This window comes from Corvus hawaiiensis, chromosome 9 (genome assembly GCF_020740725.1).
Source record: "Corvus hawaiiensis isolate bCorHaw1 chromosome 9, bCorHaw1.pri.cur, whole genome shotgun sequence".
NCBI classification, from domain to species: Eukaryota; Metazoa; Chordata; class Aves; order Passeriformes; family Corvidae; genus Corvus; species Corvus hawaiiensis.
Window position 1 is genome coordinate 27,530,701 of NC_063221.1, and position 23,602 is coordinate 27,554,302.

Here is a 23,602-nt window from a genome sequence, read left to right on the forward strand (position 1 = left end):
ATTCAAGTAATCCATTTCAAATAACCCATTCCAAGTTCATAGTTCATACACCTCAATTAAAAGGGGACCAGTGACCAGCACTTCAAGTACTTCTAAAAAAAGTACTAAAAACAAATAGTTTGAAATATTTAAAATGCTTTGAAATTAATTCTTTATTATTAAAAAGAGTTCTTTAACACATCAAACAAATAAGCAAAGCATTTTAAAAAAATACATTTCACTATTTCCATTTTATCAACAATTTAAAATATTTAAAAACAGATGGTATTTAAAATATTTATACATACTAAAAGCAATAAAATCTCTTTTGCTTTATTCCTCCCTGAGTGCATACATGACATCGTCCTGGCTGAGGTTCAGTCGCACCCGCATGTGCAGATATTTATTGCTGGCCTCCACCAGCAAGAGCCTGCAGGCACCAAGCCTTGAACAAATTCCCATGATTTCTGACACTGTAGGGCTCTGCAGGCCTTCCACCCTGCACAAGGCCACGTGGTGCTGGTAGACCTGGTGAAAAAGAGAAAAGGACACAGGTTATGTTTACTGCCTGCTGCAACTGAATGTGCTAAGGTGACACAGAGAAGCTGCTTTCCCCCCACCTCCATGGGAGGGGAGATAAAATAGCTCCAGCCTGTTCAGATGCTGTAATTTTATATAAAAAGGTTTAGAAATATATATTTATGTAAGTATGAACATTCAGCTTCCACACTACTCATGACTACTCCAGAATCCTCACAGCTCTGCTGGCACCAAGTATTTTATGGGTCTACTAAAAAAAAAAACCAAGGCTACCAGTGACATATCTGCCTGTATGGAGAAAAACAGTGATGCACAAGTCAGAATCAACTTTTAGTTTTCCTCTTTGGACTGTTGCCTGATAATTTCAGTTTCTCTTTAACTTTTCCTGTTATAAAGCATGTTAGGGTAGAAGCATGAAATGTTTTAAGATGCAGGCCAAAAAAAATAAAAATCACCTTGTGATTCGGATCACTGGTGTCAGTAACAAGAAAGTCCCGTACCTGTTGAACTGTCGCCTCCTCAACTCCCGCCCTGCGAAACTCTGCCAAAATTGCTTTCAAAAAGATTTGTTCATGCAACGAAGCATTCCTGAGTTGAAAAAAAAAAACAGACAAAAATCCATTTGTGAAGTTCAGAACCTAAGAAACATCAGGAGGAAGTCTGGAAGGGAAATTGCTTGTGAATATCTAAACAGAGGTGGGCAGTTTATGTAGCAACTCGCCAATGTACCACAGCCTGCAACTCCGGCATCACAATTTTTATTTTTAAAAACTAGTGGCGTGAAAGAGGCACAAAAGCAAAGGAAATGTTTTTACCTGATTGCATTGACATATGGTGATGAAAACATTTCATCTATGGCTTCAGTCACGTGGGCCATCTTGACAATCTCTGGGGTTCTCTTCTGCCTGGCAAACTCGCAGATCTCTGTGGCCCTCCTGCAGATATCCAGGCACCGCCGGGCATCCCCGGACAGCGCTGCCACCTGCAAGTGACCATGACAGATTTGTAACAGCATTTCCTACCAGTCGGGGAAAGAGTTTAGCAAGAATCAACAGCCAAACAAAACCCAAACACCCGGAGCACCCAGTGGGAGAGCAACATCTCTGAACTGCCTTACTACAATCCCTGATCCTGAACAACAAATCTTACTGACCAAAACCAACAGAAGCAACTCTCTCTCTCACTGCCCCCATCCTGATCCAGTCATCACAAACTCAAGAACTTTTTTCTATAACCACAGAGATTAAAAAAAAAAATTAAAGGTGAGCAATTCACTTCAACACCAAAAGCTTTCAGATCAATTTAATTATCAGTGAAGACCTTTACCATAATCCAGGTTCATGCAAAGGGGAAAAAAAAGGGGGGTGGCTATGACACCAAAAAACTCAAGTTTTTCCATACTCATTAAAATACTCGTTTTAAGAGTACACTAATAATTTTAGAAGGTCTCAAAGAAATATCCAGGATAGTCAATTTACAGTTACAAGTGCGTGAAAATTTTCAGGTGTCTGAAATTTCTGAAACGAAATACTTGTTAAAACCCCAAATGTGCTTTACAATTTTAATAAAGCTATGAACATTCACCAGATATAGTACTGGCCTAATTTTCCCAGTAGATGTTGGTAACATACAAAAGCCCTAGAACAACCCAGCTGGGGCTGAGAATGAGCAACCCTTTAGAAAATCTAACTGCAAGGTATATTTCTGTATTTTCTGAAGAAAGCTCATACTAGAAAAACATAGCAGTTATTCACTCTGCAAAACCATCACTGTTATCCTTACAGAGAGGTGGTTCCTTCACAACAAAACACATGCTTGTATTTACTTCTGACATATTTATGAGCACTTTTTAAATCCTACAATGATGTAGGATGTTTTGACATAATTTTAATGATTACTTTAATATAGAGCTGCTAATCTAACACATTAGCAATGCATATATCTCAATTTGAGAAGCTGCTGATCCCCAATGAATTACTTATTTTTTGTATAACTGAGTATTAAGACTTGAAAACAGAACAGGTACTATCTATTACGACAAGGCGCTTAACATCTTGAGAAAGAAAATTAGTATGGCTTTTTCCACTGCCACTGGCATGCTGTCTTTTTCAGGATTCTCCAATGACTCACATTATGTTAAACAGTGGAGACAGTTGACATCTTATCATCATGCATTATCACGACTCTTGTTGTCATGCCTTCAGCTCTTGGAATGTGCTGCTGCCTTCTCAGAGTAGGTGGAAAAAGCAAGGACACTGCTCTAGCAATGTCTTCTGAGAAAATACCCTGAATAATGTATGATCTAATTGTGCCCCACTTGCCTCCAATGCAGAACACAACCACAGAACCAAGTCTAACAGCTGTTACAAAACTCTCCCTGCTGTCCCTACACTCTTCACCCAGTGCAACATGAAGGACATTTATCTGCTCTGTGCTCACCTTTCTGGAAACCAGCTGAACTGCATCCTCTTCAAATGCCTTCACACCTTTCAGTCTGGATGAAATAATTTGCTGTAACTGTTTGTAAGTGTAGGGCTGAAAGGACATTCTGGTGAGGCCCTACAATAAATGACACAACACAGTGAGAAGCATTTGTGGTGCTGGAAAACTCCCAACTGCTCATGCATGGCCTGTGTGGTTACTTTTACTTTCTCTGGTAGGAGCAATCAGTCCCTTCCCTCCAAGTGACACGCTTTAATCAATCATATTTGTGAAATAAATGTACAAATCCACAAAATTGTGACTCAGTGAGGACCAGTGGTTGGATCTCCCCACTTGAAAGGCCCGAGGAGCAAGTGAAGCTATTAGAATTCAAATTTCTCTTATTAAAAACCTTTAATCAAATCAGAGCTCCCCAACACAAAAATATTTTGATTACATCTGTCTACACTTTTTTTTTTAATACAGTAACAGCAGCAGAGATGAAAAAATATTCATGTCTCCTTTAGCAAATCCGTATATGTTTGTATTGACTTCAGGTTAGCCATCAGCCAAGAATTTAAACCCTCTTCTGGCTCAAGCTAATAAGAACTGCTCTCAGATGAGGACAATTTATGTTACAGATGGTGCACTGCCTTTTACATCCTACAGGAGACCTGGGGTTTGAATTTCTTATGCAAAACCTCTCCTATGACTGTATGGACTCAGCTGATCTGCAGTGGGTTTAGTGGGTGGGGGGAAGCAATTCACACCCTGTGGAGCTGTCTTTGAGTCATGAAAGGATAGAGGCACAGAGCACTGTTTTTTCAAACCACTTTTCAGAGCCATGATGAGATGACCTAGGAAAATGTATTCAAAACAAGTGGAGAGTGTATCCAATTTTCTTTGTTGGATACCTTTATATAATCTACCAACCGACGATGGCAAACAGAGAAGTAAGTAGGTGCCTGGAATGAAAGGGGAAAGAGGAAGAGAAACCAGAAGAGAATTCTTCTGAACTGTAGAGTAAGCAGCCTAATCATGAAGCACAGTGATTGATTATCCAGATCTTAATATATTTTAAAAGGCATCCATATTCATATTTCATTCTTACAGAACATAGTGTACATACACAGCATAATACCTGATTAGCAAACAGGCTCCTGAACTTTGCTAAGATTTATGTGTTCATTATCAGCTCTCTGGAGAGGGAATTACAAAAAACACTGTTCAGCTTCTGAGATAACCAATCCTACTTTTCTCCTGGATTGCTTTTGATTGCATCCAGTATTTAATCTGTTCTCATTTTAAGGCATAGCAACAGAACTGCTAGGACATACCAGCCTGCTTGCTACTCTATTCATCATGATTCTCTCTGGCAGGTCCATGGTGTTGGCAATGGCCAGGATGATTAACTTGGAGTGCTTTTGGGTTGGCCAGTCAAATAAGTTGTACATCACGTTCTGTTTGCGGGTCCACAGCAGATCAAGCTGCAGAGATAAAAAGAAAAGAATCGGATTGGAAAAAAGAATGGCCTTTTATTTACAATACCTGATGGGGGTTTGAGAACCAGCTCTGCCACAGAAGATTTCTCATGTGATTCTGAACAAGCTGTCTCTGTTGCCTTTCCTTTATCCATCTACTAATAGGACTGCATTTGCTGAATGAGGGCTCTAATCTCTTTTGGAAAAGCACAGTCCTACTGGATGCTGGAACAGTACTAACCACAACAGTGATTAGACAGCTGGAATTTTAAAACACTACTGTGACACTAATACTATATCTAACAAGATTCAAAGACCCTCCAAGTGAGAGCCTGAAGCAAAAATAAGAGTGCATTTGATTATTACTGAACATAGCACATTCAAGGTTTTTCAAAATTGGGTATGACTTATTTCTCTGTGACTTTTCCCAATGGAAAAGCAGCAGCTTCCAGACAAAATACAGTTGGATCCTCTGGTATTAAGAACTTGACAAACAACTTATTCCATGTCTTGGAATAACAAAACAAAAAGCCAATGTGAAATCCAAGGCAGATTTAGGAAAATTAATTTAAATAGGCAAGAGGAACTATTTTGTACCTCCTCTTTCCTAAGTCTATTCCTGTTACCTCACATGTGATACACTCAAAGCATGCATAATTTGTCTTTTTCCATCCTCCAAAAACTCACCGCTTACAATCCTTGGAGGAAAGAAAACACAGGATTCTTTGTCTCACCTCATCCACTATCAGCACTGTGGTCTTCCTCTTTGGTCCAGGTGTACTGAACAGCTTTGCCAGCAGTACTGCAGCATGAGGTGCTGTCACCTTCTGACCCGTCAGGAACTGTACAAGGATTGAACAAGTATTGAAGGTTAATCACACCAAACCCCTGGAAATACAAAGTTTGATTCCATTCAATTTTGCCTTTCCCTGACAATCAACACAAAGCACCTGGATTATTTTTTCCATGGGGGAGTAAGAAAAAGGAGAAAGTAGCTCATAAGACACTTAGGTCTACCAAGAACTGTCCATAAAGGAGAAGAGAGACAAGACAAGGCACAGCTAAAAAGAAAGGCCCACAGAATTCTCTGCAATTTGTCTTAGAATCATTAAGAAATCCTGAACCTACCCAGTCTAGAGGGCTCTAAACCCAGCATATCTCAAGGGTATCTCTGAATGCACACACCTACTGAAAACCTAAGTCAGCTGACAAGAATAGCCTGACTTCAGTAATCTTGGACTCCTATTAAAATTCTAATGAATCATCAGCAGGATCTATAATTAAATTTATTCAACTGTGAGCTAAAAAAATACCTGCAATACCTTTTGCAACTATGTGGCAGAACAGATGAGCTGACTGTACATTACCTCTTCCCTTGCAAGTCCAAAGATATCCAGAAATCAAAGCATGACATTTCAAAATTACACTGTAGATGTGGAATCAATTGTTCATCATAGTGCAAAGTCCAGCAATAAAGCAAAATGAAGACTGCATTTGAAAACTGTGTTTCTTTTCTAAAATCTCTTATAAACCTAAGATTTGATATTACTAAACAAGCCAGAGCACAACATTAATGTATCATCTCTACTTGTTTCATGTTTCCAATTCAGTCAGCACAGTCCAAATCAGTCAGAGAAAGGAGCTGAATCCCAGAGAATTCTGATTCTACAGCTCTGGAGCCGAGTATCCAATATACCACGGAGTTCAGTTGCTGTGGTGGAACTGGACACTTACTGTACCCAAGTATTTAACGTTCTCTCTTTCATCTGCCCATGGCTTCCAGTCCCTGTTCCATCTCTCTACAGCAGTGAGGGACTCTCCTAACTGCAGGAGGGAAGCTCCAGAATTTGCTTCAGTCATGCAAAGAAACATTAGCGAACTGGAGCTCGACCTGCAGCAATCAGGAGAGTAGCAGCAGCCTAACTCTTAGCTGGGGCTCTTGGATAGCAGCTGAGGCAGAAGGAATTGGAGAAGTACATGGTTCATGTGACCTTGTACTCCCCTGAAGGATATTTAACTGGGCTAGCTTAGAGTTCAGGACCCGTGGGGAGTGACAGATTGTACTTCCAAAGGCCTATTCTTTATTCATTTTAAGATTTTACGCTGAATGGGATAGGAACAAAGGATGTTCAAATACATTCACACTACCATGAAATAAGGTAATTGTCAGGAAGCCTCTCACTATGCTAAAGAAACACAGTGGCCTGGTCTCAGCAAATCCCTCAGCAAGACACTGTATCAGCTGGTTTGAGGAAAGGATGCAAATATGCAAATTTAACTCCCAACTATGAGGATAGGGACATTAAAACACTGATGTGTGCCACTCCCTGCTCAGAAAGATGATGTCAAACTTAAATAAATGGAGCAGAAGTTTAAATGAAAATAGAACAGATGTTTCAGGAAACCATTTAATTTCCAGGTCACTGGTTTAAAGTTAGCCTAGACTGAGAAAGCTTTTGAGCAGTTACAGTCTAATGCCTACTGGGTGATCTTAATCCAGTCCTCAGAAGATTAATTCCCACCCATACAACACAAGCACAGTCAGTAGTCCCAGATGGATACTGCAGACTGGTTTGTCATGGATATGTGAAATACATTTTTGTTGATAGAGATGGCCCCTCTTTAGCTGAATTACTACTACAACTGACCAACTACCCACTAAGACCCCCCCAGTAATTATTCTACTGCTACACTGACTTTCAGAGTTGTCACCTTAGTAGCTGTTTAAGCAGATGTGCAGAAAAAGTTACACAATGGGAAAATGTAAAAAGCTGGTTTCGATTTTTTTTAGATGAGCAGATGCAACAATCCAGGCTATCTCTCAGCCATTACCATTATGCTGCAGAAAGCAAAACAATGCAAGAAGTTGGCTAAGGCCTTAAGTTAATTATTTTCTAACCTGCTCTAAGATAAAAGCACACAGTCTCTTGGAGGAACTTTGAAGTACTGATAAGTGCCTTGAATACTGTAACATATCAAGGATCTGATGGTAAAGTGTAATATCTCTTCTTTCAAACCCAGGAGCCACTGAGAAGGCTTTACTTACCTCTAATATCTGCACATAGGCTTGGTGAGGGTCTGTCAGCTTCATGCCATTGATCTCCACAAACTGGAATGGTGGCAGTTCATCGTTTTCTGCAGCTTGCTGAAGACACCGAATTACTTCATGAACAGTTGCAGTTTTACCTGTTCCAGGCACTCCAGAAATGTACATGCACCTACGAAAGGAGAACACCTCTTCAGCAGCCTGAGCAAAATGGTAACACTCCTGGCATTTATGAGCTGGGATTCCTGACCTCTGACACCAGTCTTGAATGCTCCTCTGTCACTTCAGGCAATTCTCTGTATCTTACTTTATTTGCAAGCTGGGACATAACACATTGGAGGATCATGAGGATTTTTATTATTACTAAAGCAATTAACAACCTGAAATATTTTATAAATGTAATTTACCTCTTCTAAAAAAAACAAAGAGTTTCCCAGACATCTAAAATTGACTAGTTATATTTTGGTCTTTAATTTGAATCTGTAGAATAAAAAAGCCCACATTATTTCTATGCACAACACCACTTAAGGAAGAAAAATACCAGGAAAATTGAATGAGGACCTTTAAATGATAGTAACTTTTTAAATACAAGTAATAAATATAAAGTAAAAAGATAGCATCTGACTGCTGTTATGCCACAGGCAGATGTGATCTTGGTTACAGTCTTGCCAAACTCACCCTCCTGTACCATCAATAAGTTTGCTTTCCACAAAGTTATAGATATCCTGGAATTCTTCCTCACGACAAGGCAGAGATTCTGGGATAGCAGAAACATGCAGCCTTTGAATTAAAAAAGAAAAGAAAAAGAAAATTAAAATTGCAGTTCTCTCTGAAGAATTGATGCAAACAGCCAGATGCTCACCTTCCTCCTGTGTGGAGTTTTTCAAAACTCTCTTACAGACTTTTATGTCAAGTATCCCAAAAGAAATAGCCTAGTCTCTTTCTGTATGCTCTTAATTTATGCAGCAATAAAGATCCATCTGTTTTAATTCACAAACTATTTGTAAATCAGTGCAGAGGTAGGATAAAACAGGAGAAACTAAAACTCAGTTTGAAAGAGTCAGTCCTGAATATTCTCCTTTTTTTTTCCACTGTGAAGGTCTACGATGATACCTGTAAAGCTTTTTCATACACCAAGAAGAGACAAATATTGTATCTTTACAATCTACAGTTAATCAGAGAGAATCTTTGCTTTTCTAATGTAGCACGGAATAAAGATACCGAATTCTGAAGAATTTAGCATGGACTGGTTAAAATAATTTAAAATTGTGAAAGTAGTATTCTAAGTACTACCAGTATTTGTAAATCTAATATTGTATTGTAAATTATTAAATGCTCTTCTTGTATCAGAAGCGTTTTTACCAATTTTATTCAACATGGTAAAGATGACATTCCCTATTTCAGCACAGCCTATTGCTATGCACATCTGATGCAAAAAAAAGATGATTTTCCTGAGCACAAGTTACCTTAATCTGGCCTCTTCCAGTACACTGACTGGTTCCTGGGCTGCCTGGATGCGCCTGGGAATTTCCGGAGTTGCATTCCGGGGTGTTCTGGGTGTTCCTGGTAAAGGCTGCAAAGAGAAATAACAACCTCAAGCAGATTTTCTACAAACAGCAATTTCTGTTGGAAACAAATCATTGATAGGAGTTTCCAAAACATTACTAATGCCAGAGTACAAGATGAACTGAGAAGCAGTATTTTACACGGGGAATTACCAAACAAGCCTTATGGTGTTTTCTTCCTAAGAGAAAAAGGAAGCTGGAAAGGGGGTGGTGACAATTACACCTTTCAATTGTCTGAAGAACTTTTGAGTTGTTAGTCCTTTTCTGGAGTCCTGTGTTACAAAATTATCTGGTTCTTAAGAAACAGTGTCCAAGCTAGTATTTTCCCTGTTTAGGCTACAGTTTCCTGATCAATATTGTCACAATATTCACAACATGCAAATGGCTTATACATTTGCATAACCTAGCAATATCAAAGATTAAATTAATCCAGATAATGCTTCATTGAAAGCTAAGGGGTTCAGATATGTAACTCTGGTACACAGGCATCAAGCATTCAAATAACTGGCTCAGAAATAATAAAAATAGCTCTTTTATATGGAACCTTACAGTTTTTTTCAGTGTCTTTGCAGGAGTGTGAACTGCAGGCTTCCTTGAAGATTTTGGGGTGCTGAATATTCTGCTGGCTTTAGTTTTCTTTTCTGGTGTACAGGGCACATCATCATCATCCTCCTCTTCCTCGCTACTTGAAGAGTAGGAACTATCAGAGCCAGACAGAAAATCTTCCTGGTCCAACACGCTATAAGAAACAGAAATTACTTGAGCTTTAAAAAAAATACATACAAGTCTACACATCACAGAGCAATAGTGGTACACTTTCAGCTTTTTCTGTAGTTCTTGTAATCCAGCGTGTTTTCCACTTCAGCTGCTAATTTTCCATGGCTTTTTAACAGACTGGTTTAAAGGAAGTCAGTTTTCTGAAGAACACCATGAGTCAGCTTTATGTTTCTGAACACAAACCAGTTTTTACTCAAGCCACAATTAAGCTGTGCTTTTACAACCATTTGCATTTCAGTATTAAGCCAGACAAGCTCTCAAGGCTTCAAGTTATCAACAGCAATCTGAACAGGAGATCACGGCTGCAGGGTTTACCTGATCTGCTCTGCAATGAGAGCACTTGTTTTCTGTGCACATGTTCTGCGAGAACGAGGGGTCAGCACAGGGCTCTGGCTGCTCCGTTTCTGATATTCAACTAAACTGGAAAGAAAGAACACAAAGCTGGTTGTATTCCCTCCCTTTGCATCACACTTGCAAAGACACAGAGAAGGCCTTTCAAACTTCAGGCTCAATTGTTACCAATGTCAATCCAGCATGAATTCTTATTTGTTATTTACAGATTGGCTATGGCATGGATGCTGGCAGCACAATTTCCCCCCTCTTGCACTGTGTCTTCAATACATCTTTGCCAAGAAAAACAAAATATTTGCTGTATTTTGCACTGTCAAACTGAATGGACAGGGGCTCAAAACAGCTGTGTTTTTATTTGATAGAGAGGTGGGGTTTTTTGCCTATTTTTTTTCTTAAGAGAAAAATAAGAAAAAAATTATTTCCTTTGGGCATCTCTTTGATCTGCTCTTTGGAATGTATTTTTCTCTTTGTGTTTTGATATTCCTTGGCTGTCTTCTTGGGTACTTCTTCATCCCTGCCATTGAAACATTTTACTGTTACTACACAACTTTTCTACTGGTTCAAAGTACAAAATGAGACAAATTACAGATGCTTTTATTATTTGTTGACAGTTCTTAAAAGTTTTTTAGATCTATAAATACTACTGAAATGCCATTACCTTACCAATGATAGGTAATCATTTTCACGCTATATTATAAGTGACAAAAAAGAAGTGCAAATTCCATTGTTGCATCCACATCTTTACTCTTGGAAAGGAGGAAATGGACTGGTTTCTGGTTCCTTGCAACATTTTGCACAACAGTCTGTTCTGTTTTTCTCCTGCCCCAGTTTATGCCATTTTTAAAGACTGTGTGAAGATATACTTGAATAATTGTGCTTTTTGAGTTTTGATTTCTTTTCAACATAAAAAGTAGCATGAAAGTATACATACAATTCTCATGAGGACTCTCCTGAGGCCAATCATACCTCTCTCTACAGTCCAGCATCCCTCAACACTTGTCACAAGTAAGGCACATCTGAGCCTTCATTATGGAGTGCAAGGAAACAGGTTTTCATCCATGTTGGTGGGTACAATCATCGTGAGAACAATGATCAACATGGCTTCAACTTCCTTTCATATCATCCCACCATTCCCATTTCCAACATCATCTCTCTGTTCTTGGAACCACAAACTGCTTTTCCATATGGAAAGTTGGCTCCTCTTTGGATCTCCCTGATCATTCATCCATGTCCAAGTACTATTTTCTAAACCTTCACCACAGTGCACTTGTCACTGCTAAGGCTCTCCCCCTTCTCTCCCTGTTCTCAGCAAGCAAAACATGGCACATGCAGAGACTTCACCTACTTTTCTCTCCAGAAGTCTTTCATAAACGTGTTTTAAGAGAGCTTCATACAAATAGAAATCCCATAGAAAAATAATGATAAAAATGCTGCCACTTACGATAGATTGTCATCTTTCCCATGAAGATTCTTGTCTTTTTCACTGAAATCTTTGACTTTAGTGTAGGGGGACAATCGTACTGTGTCAATGAACCTCTGACAGTGCTCTGCAGTATCAGATATTGACTTGGACTTATCATTGCTGCAGGGGATCTTTGGTGGTGAGCCTAAAACTTCACTTGTAAATTTCACTTTTCTTTTAGTGGCTGATGGTGCTAATGGTGCTACAGCATCACAGTCATCATCCAAAAGACTCAAAACTTCACATCCCAGCAGCCTGTCTTTAGATCTTGTAGGACCTAGAAATGAAAACCAAAATGAACTTTTGTCAGGCTTCAGTACAGCTGGTTTGGTTAACTTTCAGAAGACATGCAACAACTGGCTCATTGACTGAGTTTAAATGAAAGCAGATGGTCATTTCACTCCAGAAACAAGGAACTGGATCACTAGAAGGCATTTCCTCTAAAAAATTACTAAACAGAAGACACACAGATTTTTTCAGTTTTCTAACCCACCTCCATCACCTACAACTTTATTCAGGTTCCCCGTTGAAAATACTGCATGTTCCACAGGATCAAATGTGCTTATTCAACCAGCTCAATGTAAACATTTTAGTGCACAGTTAGTCAGAAGATTAAATAAAGTGGGGCATTCTGAGGTCAAGTTAGGCTGATTGATAGCATTTCAGTCAACAAGCACTTTAATTCAGATTTATCAGATTTGCAGCAGCAGTTGGATATAAGCAATAAAGTGCTTAAAACAGCAGACAAGACAAACTGATGCGCCCACAAGGCTTGGGCTGATCCCAAAGCCTGAACAAAGTAACTAAAAAGATTGATGTTGAATGTTACAATTGCTACAATTACCCAAAATGGAAAAGCAGAGCCATATCACACTCAGAACTACTGAATGGACAGAATATTGCCATATACATACTGTTTAACTCCAGCTTCTTCCTTGCTGTTGGGGTTTTGATGTCATTATTAGCCACTCTTTGAGAATGCCTCTCCTTAGCGAGGGAGGACTTGGAAGAAGAATGTTTTGATTCTATTTCCATATCAATGTTTTTTGGTTTTGTGGCACTCCGAACAGCACTCTCCGTCTCTTTTTTCACAGGTGTAAGGATGTCTGAAGGAATAAATGCTTTTGAAGAGTTTGTGATGACACCTCTTTTCTTGTTAGCTTCTTTCAGCTTAGAGAATGTGTCCGGGGACAAAACCTTGAAGTGCTTCCCATCCCAAGACTGTTTGACATAGAAAGTTTGTTCCTTGTTTAATGTAATAATAGGCAGCTCCTCACCCAGATGTAGTGGTAATACCTGCAAAACCAGAAAATACCAAAACACACATACGTTAATGTTTACTGTTAATTTAGAATTCAGCTACTTTCTATTCACAGATCTTATTACTGCAACTCATGCAATCCTTAGTTACTAAGTCATACTACAGGGCTGCTGCTTCTTTCTTCCCTCTCTGTGTAGAAGAGTTGCAGTACATACCATGATGCTTTTAATAATGGTCTCTGCAGCTATATCAGTGTCATAACCAAGAACTTGATCAAAAAACACCTCCTGGGCAGAAACCTCTCTTTTAAGTAGCTTCCGTTTGTTCTGAGGTATCTCCTCCAAACGACAGAACCACTGCACAACTGCACGTTTGTGCTGAGCACCTGCAACAGGGAGAGAAAGCCAGGGAACATCAAGAATTTTCAAGTGTCACAAATAGTGCCAGACTTTAGCTGAAAAGCCAGCAAGGGTAGAAATCCTCCCTGGACATAAGAGAGAAAGCATCAGATAAGAGACTGCAATTCCCATTTTCTAATCTAAATTAAAATGTCTGAGTTGAGAATTTTAAGGACTAAGGTAATACCTGCACAGGGTCTCAATCACAAAAATACCTGAAGACCACCTCCAGACCACCAGTTCCCTATCACAAACAAAGAGGTTCCTTATTTGCATAGGTGTGGTCTCCTCAAACCCTGCTAACTAAAAGCAGCGACGTAAAAGGAGAACTGAGAAATTTCAGGACATTATTTGTAGTGCCACTGTACTTTCAGAAGCCAGAAACAATTTTTTTCACTGGCTGACAAACCAGGGAATATTGCTGATGAAATATCTTGTTTTTAAGGAAATTTCATGGGTTTCATTCCAGCATGAAAAGAATACTCAGTTGTGCTACAAAAAAAAGTGTGTTAGTAAATAAATAAGCTGGAATGATATGTATTTATGTTTTTAAAAAGGTAAAGAAAATAAAAAACCCTCAAAGCATTACTATGGTGGCACAGAAAGAAAAAAAGCTGTTCAAAGAAATCAGATCTAGCCAATGAGTAGCTCCCAACTCAGTCTTCATATCATCCACCTCCCATGATTTATCTTTTCATATCTATCTCTGTATAAACAAGCACTTCTACACGGAACAGAAGTAACAAGTCCCATTTATTCAGTCTTGTACTTTATTGTTAAATTGCCTGATGTCTAATGAGATGCAAATTTCAGGGCTGCAGTGCTCTTGCTCCATTTGGATTCTCTAATCTCTAAATAAAGCACGAGGTCACACTGTCTTTCTCAAGGACCACTCCTTTTAAATTAGACAATTATGTAAAAAGACTGTAAAAATTACAGTGTGCTTAAACTTTCCATTTATGTATTAAATTTAGCTGAAATTAGCCATAAGTCCCAAATATTTGGGGGAGCATGTGAATACAAATGCAGTGATTACCAAAGCTTAATTTTCTTAATAAATTTAGCCAGTGACATAGTGTTAATGCTAACTACACCCCCACGAAAAAGGTAACTTTAAAACATTTCAAAATTTCTCATTCAGAAAGTAAGTTTTTATTTCTCTTACCATCTTCATATAAATCCATGAGCTGTGCCACATAAGGCTGATCTGCATTCACCCCTTCTACTAAAATAAAGTCACCAAGTTGTATACAGGTTTCTGTTCTGCTGCTTTCTGATGTAATAAGGATCCCCCTAAAAAATGACACACAGAGGAAGATTAAGAGAATTTCATATTCTTCATAATTCACATATCATTAAGCCTGATGTCCTGTCAACTTTACAGTTAGTTATGCCCCTCCTTGCAATGCTTACAACTTAGTTTCCCTGATTCGAAGCTTTCATATGTAGTTCAATTAGTTAAAACTTATTCACAGATTTAGTTAAATGCTTTTGTTCTATACATACAGTGCCACAACAAAATACTCAAAACCTTACTCATATTGTCACTAACTGCCATGTTAACCTAAACTATGTCAGAAAGGTAAAGAAACATTCATAAAGTTTCCCTGAGCAAGACAGAAATAAATGTTATTTACTTGTACTGGGAAGTCCTCAGCTTTCTGTCCGAGCTCATGGGTTTTCCATACCAGGAGTAGATAAGCTTGCTTTGCTGCCGAGTGTTCATGATTCCTAAGGAAAAGCTGAAACAAATAAACAAACACTTTTGGATTATTATTTAAAAACAAAACAAAACCAAAAAAGGAAATCTGGGAAGGTACATAGACCTGTAGAACTGCTAGCAATTCTTTCGGCGTGCATGAAGAACGTGGTGGTTGACACAGAGAAGCCCACCTTCCCCAAAGCCCCAGACACCCCTCCCCGAGGAATGAGGAAGAAAAGAAGATATTTAGTAGCGAACTGTTCTTCAATTCCTTTTCCATTCCCCCGCGGCTCCCCGGCCCTCACTGCCATAGCTGCGTGTTGGGTGAGACCGTCACCGACGTTTCACTTTCGCTCAATTTTTATGGTTTCGTTTCGGCTTTTAATTTTTTTTTTTTTTCCCCTAAGGAAGAATTTTCGTCTGGAAACTCAGGGAAGAGCCACACTCAGCCCCCAGTGCCGTTCACCGCCCCAGCCCGGGCGGCACATGGCGGCCGAGGGGCCACTGTGCGCCGGACGGGACACGCTGAGGGCCACCGAGTGGCTTCGGCAGCACCGCAGAGCCGCTAACCCGCCACAGCCCTTCGCTAAGCCCCGAACCGGCCAGAGCCCCTCACAGAGCCCCTAAACCGCCCGATCCCCTCACAGAGCGAGTGAGGCTGGGACAGATCACAGCGGTTCATCCGGTCCCACCACCCCGCTCCAGCAGGGTCGTCCCAGAGCACATGGCACGGGATCGCGTCCGGACCGTTGCGGGATATCTCTAGCAAAGAAGAGTGCCCAGCGCCCCGGGCAGCCCGTCCCAACGCGCGGCCACCCGCACCACGAGCGCTCTCGCCCTGTCCCCCCTCACAGCCCCAGCTCACCGCGTCCCGCCGGCGCCGCGATGGAAGTTCGCGCCAAAGCGCGCGCGGAGCCCCGCCCCCGGCGGCGCGCGCGGGGCGGGCGGGGACGCGGCCCCGCCATGTTTGTGCCGGGCGCCCGCAGGGGAGGCGGCGGCGGCCCCGCCCCGCAGGCGGAAGCGGAAAGCGGCGCGGCCCCTCACGGGAGCGGGGCTGAGTTCGGAGCCGGGAGTGGGGCTGTGCGGCGGCCGCCATGGCCAACCGCACGGTGAAGGACGCGCACAGCATCCACGGCACCAACCCGCAGTACCTGGTGGAGAAGATCATCCGCACGCGCATCTACGAGTCCAAGTACTGGAAGGAGGAGTGTTTCGGGCTCACGGGTATGGCGGGCGGGAGGCCGGGCCGGGCCGGGGGCCCCGGGGAGAGCCTGTGCTGACGGCCTGGCCCGTCCTTCTCGCAGCCGAGCTGGTGGTGGACAAGGCCATGGAGCTGAAGTACGTGGGGGGCGTCTATGGAGGGAACATTAAACCCACGCCCTTCTTGTGCCTGACGCTGAAGATGCTTCAGATCCAGCCCGAGAAGGACATCATCGTGGAGTTCATAAAAAACGAGGACTTCAAGTAAGTTGTAGTGTGATTTTTCTCTTGTGGGATTGTTGTACAGAGGGAAAGTGCCCAAAACAGCCAGGGAAACCTCAGTTCAGGGTTTAGCACTTAGTGGGCCTTGATGAACCGTGCTTTCTCAAAACCAAGCTTTTCTTCTTTTCAAGACTGCTCTCCTTGTCACCTGGTCTGTTGAAAGGGCTCATCTTTGTGGCATGTGCTCTCTCTGATAATAAACCTCTGCCTGAAGTATTTGGAATGAGCTGGATTAAGGGATTCATGTTAATCTACTTTTTCTTCAGTATTTCTTCCATTTTAGTTAGTGATAATGCCTCCATACAAACATGATGTATGTAAAATATATATATGTTTTTGATATTATTGAGGAAGTGATGGAGTAAATCTAAATGGTTGGGTATTCTGGCTAGTGTACTGATTTTCTTCAGAAACTTATGGGAAAAACTCTTTTTTATCCAAACTGCTAAGTGTGCAGGAAGCCAAGATCCATGAAAAGGTTTCCTTTCCAGGTATGTCCGAATGCTTGGAGCACTGTACATGAGACTGACAGGCACTGCCATCGATTGCTACAAGTACCTGGAGCCACTGTACAATGACTATCGGAAAATTAAAAGTCAGAACAGAAATGGGGGTAAACACTTTTACTTCTGTTTAGCAATGTAAATTTTAAAAACTCTGGCATAACCAGCCCAGAATGACAGAAGTTGTCTGAAGTGTTTCAGCTTTACTTTAGCCTCTAGTGTTAATTTTCTTTCTTTTAAATGCTATTTTTCACCCCCAGAATTCGAGCTGATGCATGTGGATGAATTCATTGATGAGCTACTCCATGAGGAACGTGTTTGCGACATCATCCTGCCTCGACTGCAGGTTGGGAAATGTGGATGGTTATGGAATTCCTAACTGCATCAAGTTCAGTAGTTGTATTGGCTGCTGGCTTGTTGTATGAACTGTGGTTGCCTCCTTAGGTGTTTGTTCTTACTTGGGTTATGTTGAATAAAGTTGCAATTTCTCCTAGAAACGGTATGTTCTGGAAGAAGCTGAGCAACTCGAGCCTCGTGTTAGTGCTCTGGAAGAAGATATGGATGATGTAGAATCTAGTGAGGAGGAGGAAGAAGAAGATGAAAAGGTTGGTGAACTGTTTTAGAAAGGGATAATTAAAGCTGAACCACTTTAGAACACTTTATTGTGACAAATATCTGAGGGGGGAGGCACCAGGAGGCTGCTGGCAACTCCTACCTCTCCCCATAACATATTTTCATATAAGCAGCTTGTGAGGACTTAGAGCCTGAAGCAGTTGTCAAGTTTTTCTGTCTCTTGAATTCCACAAATCTGTATCTGTTCTGTGTTAAGCATATTTAGGTAAATTGTTTTACATGCATATGTAAAGGAGAGAACTAAAAGCGATGATGGAAGGTCCTGAGACCATCAGTCAGTGCTGCTGTACTTCTTCAGAACCAACACTATGAGAAGTGGCTGTTTGAATTTCCAGTTGGCAGTTTTGGGCAGTTCCACTCACTCCTGAACATGAAATACTTGAGGATGGGGAAGCTTGGCTGCATGCCTTTGCAATTTATATTAATTGTTCAGAAATCTTTACCGATAGCTTAAAACTTTGCTGAAACAAGACTTACAGCCCCTCCCCCCTCTTGTTTCCAGCTGGAACGGATCCCATCTCCTGACCACCGCAGAAGGGGCTACAGGGACCTGGACAAACCCCGCAGATCGCCGGTGGTGCGGTACAGGCGGAGCCGGAGCAGGTCTCCAAGGAGGTGAGGTGACTCTTTCCTTGAGCAGTGTTCTTACCTATTGTGCTGCAGATGGCTGAAGCACAGCAGTGAAGGTGGCAGTTCAGCCAGAACCTCTCACACCTCCCAGTTCCTTTAGCGCTTCCTGAAGTGGAGTTGCAGTGCACAGACACAGTCAGCCCTTCTGCCTGTTTCTCCAGTCCTTCTCTAGCTCTTCAACTTGCTAGCCAGCTTTAGCTAAATTTGACAATACAGTGAAGATGTTAAGGAGAACCAAGTGTTTTTTCATCTAAGCCCCATGCTGCAGAGAAAATCCTGTTAATTCCTCTTACTGATAAGAAGCCAGGAAAAACTCAACAGTAGCCTCTGTTGCTCAGAGTCCTGAAGCAGGTTCTTGTGCAGGTCAAAACCACTTTAACGGGGGGGGGGTAGGAGAAGCCCTGGTGCTGTTGCTGAAGGATGTGGGAAATGAAACAGCTGTTCTGCTAATGATTTTTAGTGATTTTCCCTTTTCCCCCCCAACTCCAGGCGCAGCCGCTCTCCAAAGAGAAGAAGGTACTCTTTAATTCTATTATGTAAGCTGAGCAATGTGCATTTTTAGTACAGCTCTCTTACAAGCTGCCTTTCCCTCAGCCCATCACCGCGCCGGGAGAGGCATCGCAGCAAAAGCCCGAGACGGCACCGGAGCAGATCCCGGGAGAGGCGCCACAGATCGAGATCTAAATCTCCAGGTATTTCTGTCACTTCCAGATTAACTCTGGAAAGTCTTTAGCAGCATTACATCCACTGCAAGAAAAATCTATGTCACCATATCGAGATGGTAGCACAGGTGCTAAATCTGGCTGATAAAACTTCTGCTTACATGAAAGCACAGCTGGAGAACTCCATTAATGGCTGCAGAATTGTTTTGAGTAAGTTTTGATATACTTGCCAGGAGGTTAATTTGAGTGCTTAGTTAAGGCTAGGGTTGTTCTGGCATTATCTAGCATACTTGGTCACTAGAAGCACATTGCATTAGTAATACAAAGAATTCCAGTGGCAATTGAAATAACTACTGCCTTTTTATCTCACAGGGCATCACCGTAGTCACAGACACCGAAGTCATTCCAAATCACCTGAAAGGTAAAGGCTTGGCCTATTTCTTAAAGGCAATTTGGGAGTTGAAGGGGGTTTTACAATGTTGTCTTTTTGGTTTTTTTCTGTTTCAGATCTAAGAAAAGTCACAAAAAGAGTCGGCGAGGGAATGAATAACAAACTAAACCCAGCTCCCAGCTTAAGGGCTTTGAACTGCAGTCTAATGCTGTCCTACTTGCTCTACAGGACAGCTGGCTCTGTACTGGCTGCTTTAGCAGTCCCTTTCTTTGATCATTCTCACTTGTTGTCTTGGATTTTTTTATTACAGGTAAGCTAAGGATACTTTTTATGTAGTTAGTTACTCATCCTTGTAATAGAATTTGAAGATTGTTTTTTAATTGTTTTTCTTGAAGCCTGTAAAAACCAGTGAAGAGCAATAAAAAAGGGAAGGTTTGTTGTTAAACGGCTCCTGGCTGTTTCCTTCATAAAATTTTGTTGAGATGTCTCCTGGTTGAAGCTGGCTTCATTCTCAAATCAGAGCATTGTTTTGTCACACTGTCCCTGCAGTCCAGTGCCAAAGGAAGTCTGTGCTCAGTCACAAACACTGCAGGGCTCCCAGCCCTGGCCTCTCAGAGCTCCAGTACAGAAGAGGAAGCAAGGCTGTCAAAATCCAGTGTGTTCACTAAAAGCTCACTCTAAAGTGCTCTCCAAGACGTGGCTGTCATTGGGACCTTTGTAAAAATCACCCTTCAGTGTAATCTGCTGCTTCTGATGCTGCCATCAGAGAGTTCAGAAGGTTCAAGTAGTACAAAGCACTGCTTCATTCTTTTGGAGTAAGAAGTTCAATATACTTAAAGACAGTACAACACTACTTTGAGCATCATTTGTGGTCTCCCTGTGACTGGGAACAGAATTTGACACCATGATGTTCAGCTCTACCTTCTCTGAGTGAAGTTAGTTTTTTAGATTTAGAATAATTAAGCTCTTACTGAAGCTACAATTCTCCTCTTACTACATTTGAAATCAGTTGTGTTAAGCCCTTGTGTACCATGTTTTTTTTCATGGCCTTGCTTCAGGAGCAGGGACGGGCAGGTTTATCCCTCAACACTGCATTTAGGGTTTCAGGATTCTTATATTGCCCTGGGAGTGCTGACAACACAAAGAGTGTGCCTAGTGCATTCATGGAAAGTCCTCTTTAAAATTGCTTCCCAGTACAGCCTAAGTTTTCCAGAGTCTTTGCACATTATTTTGCAAAGCTGATAAACAGAAAAACAGGTGTGCTCTTCCTTGTGCTCTTCCTTCAAGCATAATACACACATGGGCTGTGAACAGCACATGCAACAACACCAGCATGGAGAGGTCTAGTGCTTGTATCACTTGTTAAAACTGCTCATCTTTCCAAGATCTCCACATTAAAGCCATTTTTATTATTCTGGTTAAAGCAAGCACGCATACAAATAGGGAAGAGGAAAAAGTCTTATGTCCTTTTTTTGCAGTTTTATTTTTCTTTTTAAAAAGTTTTTTGGCACTACATAGTTCTGTAAAGAATAGAAGTGACAAATTTTTAAACACATGAAATCCCCTTCTAATTTTATTTTTTTTTAGAACAATATATATAAAGTCTGAAGCAACCAAAGTATGAATACAGCTAATAGAAAATAAAGAACTTAATTTTAAAAATTCTCTCTCTTTACAGTTTATCAAGATAAAACAAAACACAATTCCCCTTAAAAATAGGGTAATAAAATAGATGAAATTTGTATCACTCAGTTTTGTGATACTAGTAAAAACTATAGTTCATATCTATGTACAAATGATACAGTTTAAAAACAGTCTTAAATAATCTTGTATCTAAACATGTTGCATTAAGATTTTAAATCAGAACCTGAATTTCTTCCTCCCCTCCCCCCACCCACCCACAATCCCATCCAATTTCACTTTTTCTGTTGAATGTAATTCAGATTCAAGTGTGGGTGTCCTTGAGACAGAAGCGAGAACCGCTGGTTACTCTGCATCAGTGGACCAGCTAAAAGAAAATGGATTACAATTACTTCAGCAAATCACATATTTAACAGTGCTTGGCTATATTCAGTGTACTAATCTAACTTAAAAATAAAGCCATTTACTAGACTGACACAAATGCCATCTGTGCAACTACCCCATTTAATGGGACAATGCAGAATTACTTAAATCCTATCTCCAAAATTCCCTAAGAATCATCAATACATCATTTTGTTGCATTACTTCAGTTATTTAGCAAAAATAATTTCAGGATTTTAAGTAAATTTAGTTTTCACTTGGAAACTCTGCTAGAGCTAACAGATTAGATTTTGAAGAAGGACTTGGAGCCCATATCTCTCATGTTCCAGCAGGTGACCCCAGCAATATGGAAGCTGCACATCCTGCAGGTCAAATTTGAGCATCGTTTCTCTGGTAGTGGAGGTCTTTTTCCTACAGCCTTTCCCCATCCTGCCAGATCCTGCACACCTTTACCCTTCATAAACATCAGATTTGAAATCAAGTCAGTCCTTCCCAGTTTCCTGATGAACTGAACCTGATCTAACATTGCAGTCAGTGCTGCTCTGACTGTGGATGGGCTGGACTAAACCTCCAGAGGGCCCTTCCAACCTCAACTGTTCTATGGTCTTGCAAGTTTTTATCTATGTAAGTCATTTCACAAAGCAACATACAAAAACCAAATAAAGTGAATTGGGACAAAAATTTCTTCATATTCTGAACATGATCATGGGCCAAACATCTTAACCTCTACTGAAGCAGAGGCAGCTCTGCAGTGAGCCAGCAGCAAGGAAAAAGAGGCTGGAAGTGCAACAGGCTGCAAACTGGCTCAGATTTCAGAATTTTATTTTAACCCTTCCCTCCCACAAAGATTTTCATTCATCCATAGAGGAAGCTGAAGCGCTCATTTGACTCTGGGATTCATTATGGTTCCAGGGAGCCTAGTGAGTGACACATGATTCCTTGGCTTTTAAAGCCTTTGAGACAGTACAGAGACATGTTGCATGAGCTGTTGATTCACATACTGGTTCTAGTACCTTGAGGGTAGAAAGGTTTGTTCGGTGGGTAGCTGGCATTTCCCTGCTGCATGTAGTTCTGAGGCATATTGTAAGGCCACGCTCCTCGGAGGAGAGGAAAATGGGTAGGGGTCCCATGGTCCCAAGGGACAGAAGGAGGGTTCATTTTACCAAACTGTCCTTGGAAACCCTGATCTATTTTTCAATTGAAAGGGAAAAGCACATTGCAAGTTGAAATAATTAAACAGTAAGTCACAAATACAATTTACATCTTAAATAACAGTTTGCAGGGGACTTAATGTGATTAGTCTGATGTACTGCTTTTCTTTTTAAATGTACATCAGTAAAAATTACCACCTAAATTACTTCATTATTCACTATAATAGAATTATTTGGAAGAGAGAGGATGAATCAATATTAAAATCAAGAGCTATGATTTCACTATTTTTATGTCTTGTGATGAAAAATACAAGGTCTGAACAATGTTACTACTATCTGATCCCACACAAATATCCACTATCACTGACAGAGCTGTGACATGAAAGCTATTATCCTACTGCAAGAAATAACTCTCAGATGTACACTGGAATTCCACTAATACTTCCATGCTTAAGAAACTTGCTATCTAGATTACTGAATGACTTAAAAAATGATTTTTCAAGAGAAAAATATAAACTTTGGAAATAAATATACAAATTGTAAAGCTATTCCATTTACAATTCTGATATCACTGCAACATTAAGGATGAGAAATCAAGCATCCAAGGAGGCAGGACCCACAACATGAGGCATAGCTCTGGAGTATGCATGAAGAAGTTGTCTGTCTTGATAGTTCTAATGATCCTACTTCTGATCAGTTGTCTGCTGAAAAGAAAATTAAAGTAGCTCCTTCCAAGTCAAGGTTATGTGAGCCAGGACAAAGTTTCCTCAAGCTTGTTCTCAGATTGTCCTGAGGAGGTAAGAAACCAGGCTGCAAACAGACAGGAGACAGCTCATCTCTGCTGTGTACCCACCTTAATGGCATTTAAGCCAAAAAGGAAATAAAACTGATTCAAATACAAAGAGGAAAATTACTATGATTGAGATCTAAGAAAAGGAGTGTGATGAGGTTGGAAATTGAAGGAAGATGAGGGATGGGAAAAAAATACTGTGACTGACAGCACAAGAAACCTGGGAGAATGGAGAAGGAATTAGAATTTATGGAGCTTGTCTGAAAGAAGGCAGCTACCTTAGTAAGGAGATGTGGATTGGAAGGAGCTGCTTGAGGGAAAGACAAAGCTGGAGAAGGGGCCAGATGAGAAGATC

At 40.8% G+C, this 23,602-nt stretch overlaps 3 protein-coding genes across 8 annotated transcripts in view; 1 reads left to right on the plus strand and 2 right to left on the minus strand.

Moving 5' to 3' along the window:
* Nucleotides 1-176: 176 nt before the first annotated feature.
* On the minus strand, nucleotides 177-15,901 carry ORC1 (origin recognition complex subunit 1). Of its 2 annotated transcripts, none has more exons than XM_048313523.1 (17): nucleotides 15,849-15,901; nucleotides 14,919-15,023; nucleotides 14,447-14,574; nucleotides 13,099-13,268; nucleotides 12,537-12,918; nucleotides 11,602-11,899; nucleotides 10,125-10,229; nucleotides 9,582-9,771; nucleotides 8,934-9,040; nucleotides 8,146-8,247; nucleotides 7,468-7,639; nucleotides 5,156-5,263; nucleotides 4,278-4,427; nucleotides 2,959-3,078; nucleotides 1,335-1,501; nucleotides 1,020-1,107; nucleotides 177-507 (listed from the first exon to the last, which is right to left on the minus strand). In XM_048313523.1, the coding sequence occupies exons 2-17, from the start codon at nucleotides 15,005-15,007 to the stop codon at nucleotides 313-315; spliced, it is 2,571 nt and encodes an 856-aa protein (XP_048169480.1). In that variant the 5' UTR covers nucleotides 15,008-15,023; nucleotides 15,849-15,901; the 3' UTR covers nucleotides 177-312. The 2 variants fall into 2 exon arrangements, with proteins under 2 accessions (XP_048169480.1, XP_048169479.1); XM_048313522.1 differs by lacking the exon at nucleotides 15,849-15,901 and adding an exon at nucleotides 15,108-15,754.
* Nucleotides 15,902-16,000: 99 nt separating this feature from the next.
* On the plus strand, nucleotides 16,001-19,729 carry PRPF38A (pre-mRNA processing factor 38A). 2 transcript variants are annotated; one of them, XM_048312291.1, is made up of 10 exons: nucleotides 16,001-16,207; nucleotides 16,288-16,447; nucleotides 16,957-17,078; nucleotides 17,229-17,314; nucleotides 17,463-17,573; nucleotides 18,104-18,216; nucleotides 18,721-18,747; nucleotides 18,826-18,923; nucleotides 19,266-19,314; nucleotides 19,401-19,729. In XM_048312291.1, the coding sequence occupies exons 1-10, from the start codon at nucleotides 16,078-16,080 to the stop codon at nucleotides 19,441-19,443; spliced, it is 939 nt and encodes a 312-aa protein (XP_048168248.1). In that variant the 5' UTR covers nucleotides 16,001-16,077; the 3' UTR covers nucleotides 19,444-19,729. The 2 variants fall into 2 exon arrangements, with proteins under 2 accessions (XP_048168248.1, XP_048168249.1); XM_048312292.1 differs by having other exon boundaries at nucleotides 16,084-16,175.
* A 943-nt stretch (nucleotides 19,730-20,672) lies between these two features.
* TUT4 (terminal uridylyl transferase 4) overlaps nucleotides 20,673-23,602 on the minus strand; it is a 44,872-nt gene continuing 41,942 nt past the window's right edge. For 3 of the 4 annotated variants that reach the window (XM_048312288.1, XM_048312289.1, XM_048312287.1), the window contains 2 exons: nucleotides 22,320-22,493; nucleotides 20,673-21,292 (listed from right to left, as the gene is read on the minus strand). In XM_048312288.1, coding sequence (XP_048168245.1) covers nucleotides 21,201-21,292; nucleotides 22,320-22,493 — 266 coding nt within the window. In that variant the 3' untranslated portion in view covers nucleotides 20,673-21,200. The remainder of the gene's footprint in view (nucleotides 21,293-22,319; nucleotides 22,494-23,602) is intronic. The other variant, XM_048312290.1, reaches the window with a different exon arrangement.

What these genes read in the sequence shown, in the direction of transcription:
- ORC1 (XM_048313523.1), bottom strand. Translation starts at nt 15,007, where the DNA reads ATGAACACTCGGCAGCAAAGCAAGCTTATCTACTCCTGGTATGGAAAA. An exon ending in CAGTGCTGATAGTGGATGAG is followed by an intron (nt 4,428 to 5,155) that starts GTGAGACAAAGA and finishes TTATCTCTGCAG; the next exon opens with CTTGATCTGCTGTGGACCCG. An exon ending in CCATATGTCAATGCAATCAG is followed by an intron (nt 1,108 to 1,334) that starts GTAAAAACATTT and finishes TTTTCAACTCAG; the next exon opens with GAATGCTTCGTTGCATGAAC.
- PRPF38A (XM_048312291.1), top strand. Translation starts at nt 16,078, where the DNA reads ATGGCCAACCGCACGGTGAAGGACGCGCACAGCATCCACGGCACCAAC. An exon ending in AAGTCAGAACAGAAATGGGG is followed by an intron (nt 17,079 to 17,228) that starts GTAAACACTTTT and finishes TTTCACCCCCAG; the next exon opens with AATTCGAGCTGATGCATGTG. An exon ending in CGGAGCAGGTCTCCAAGGAG is followed by an intron (nt 18,217 to 18,720) that starts GTGAGGTGACTC and finishes CCCCAACTCCAG; the next exon opens with GCGCAGCCGCTCTCCAAAGA.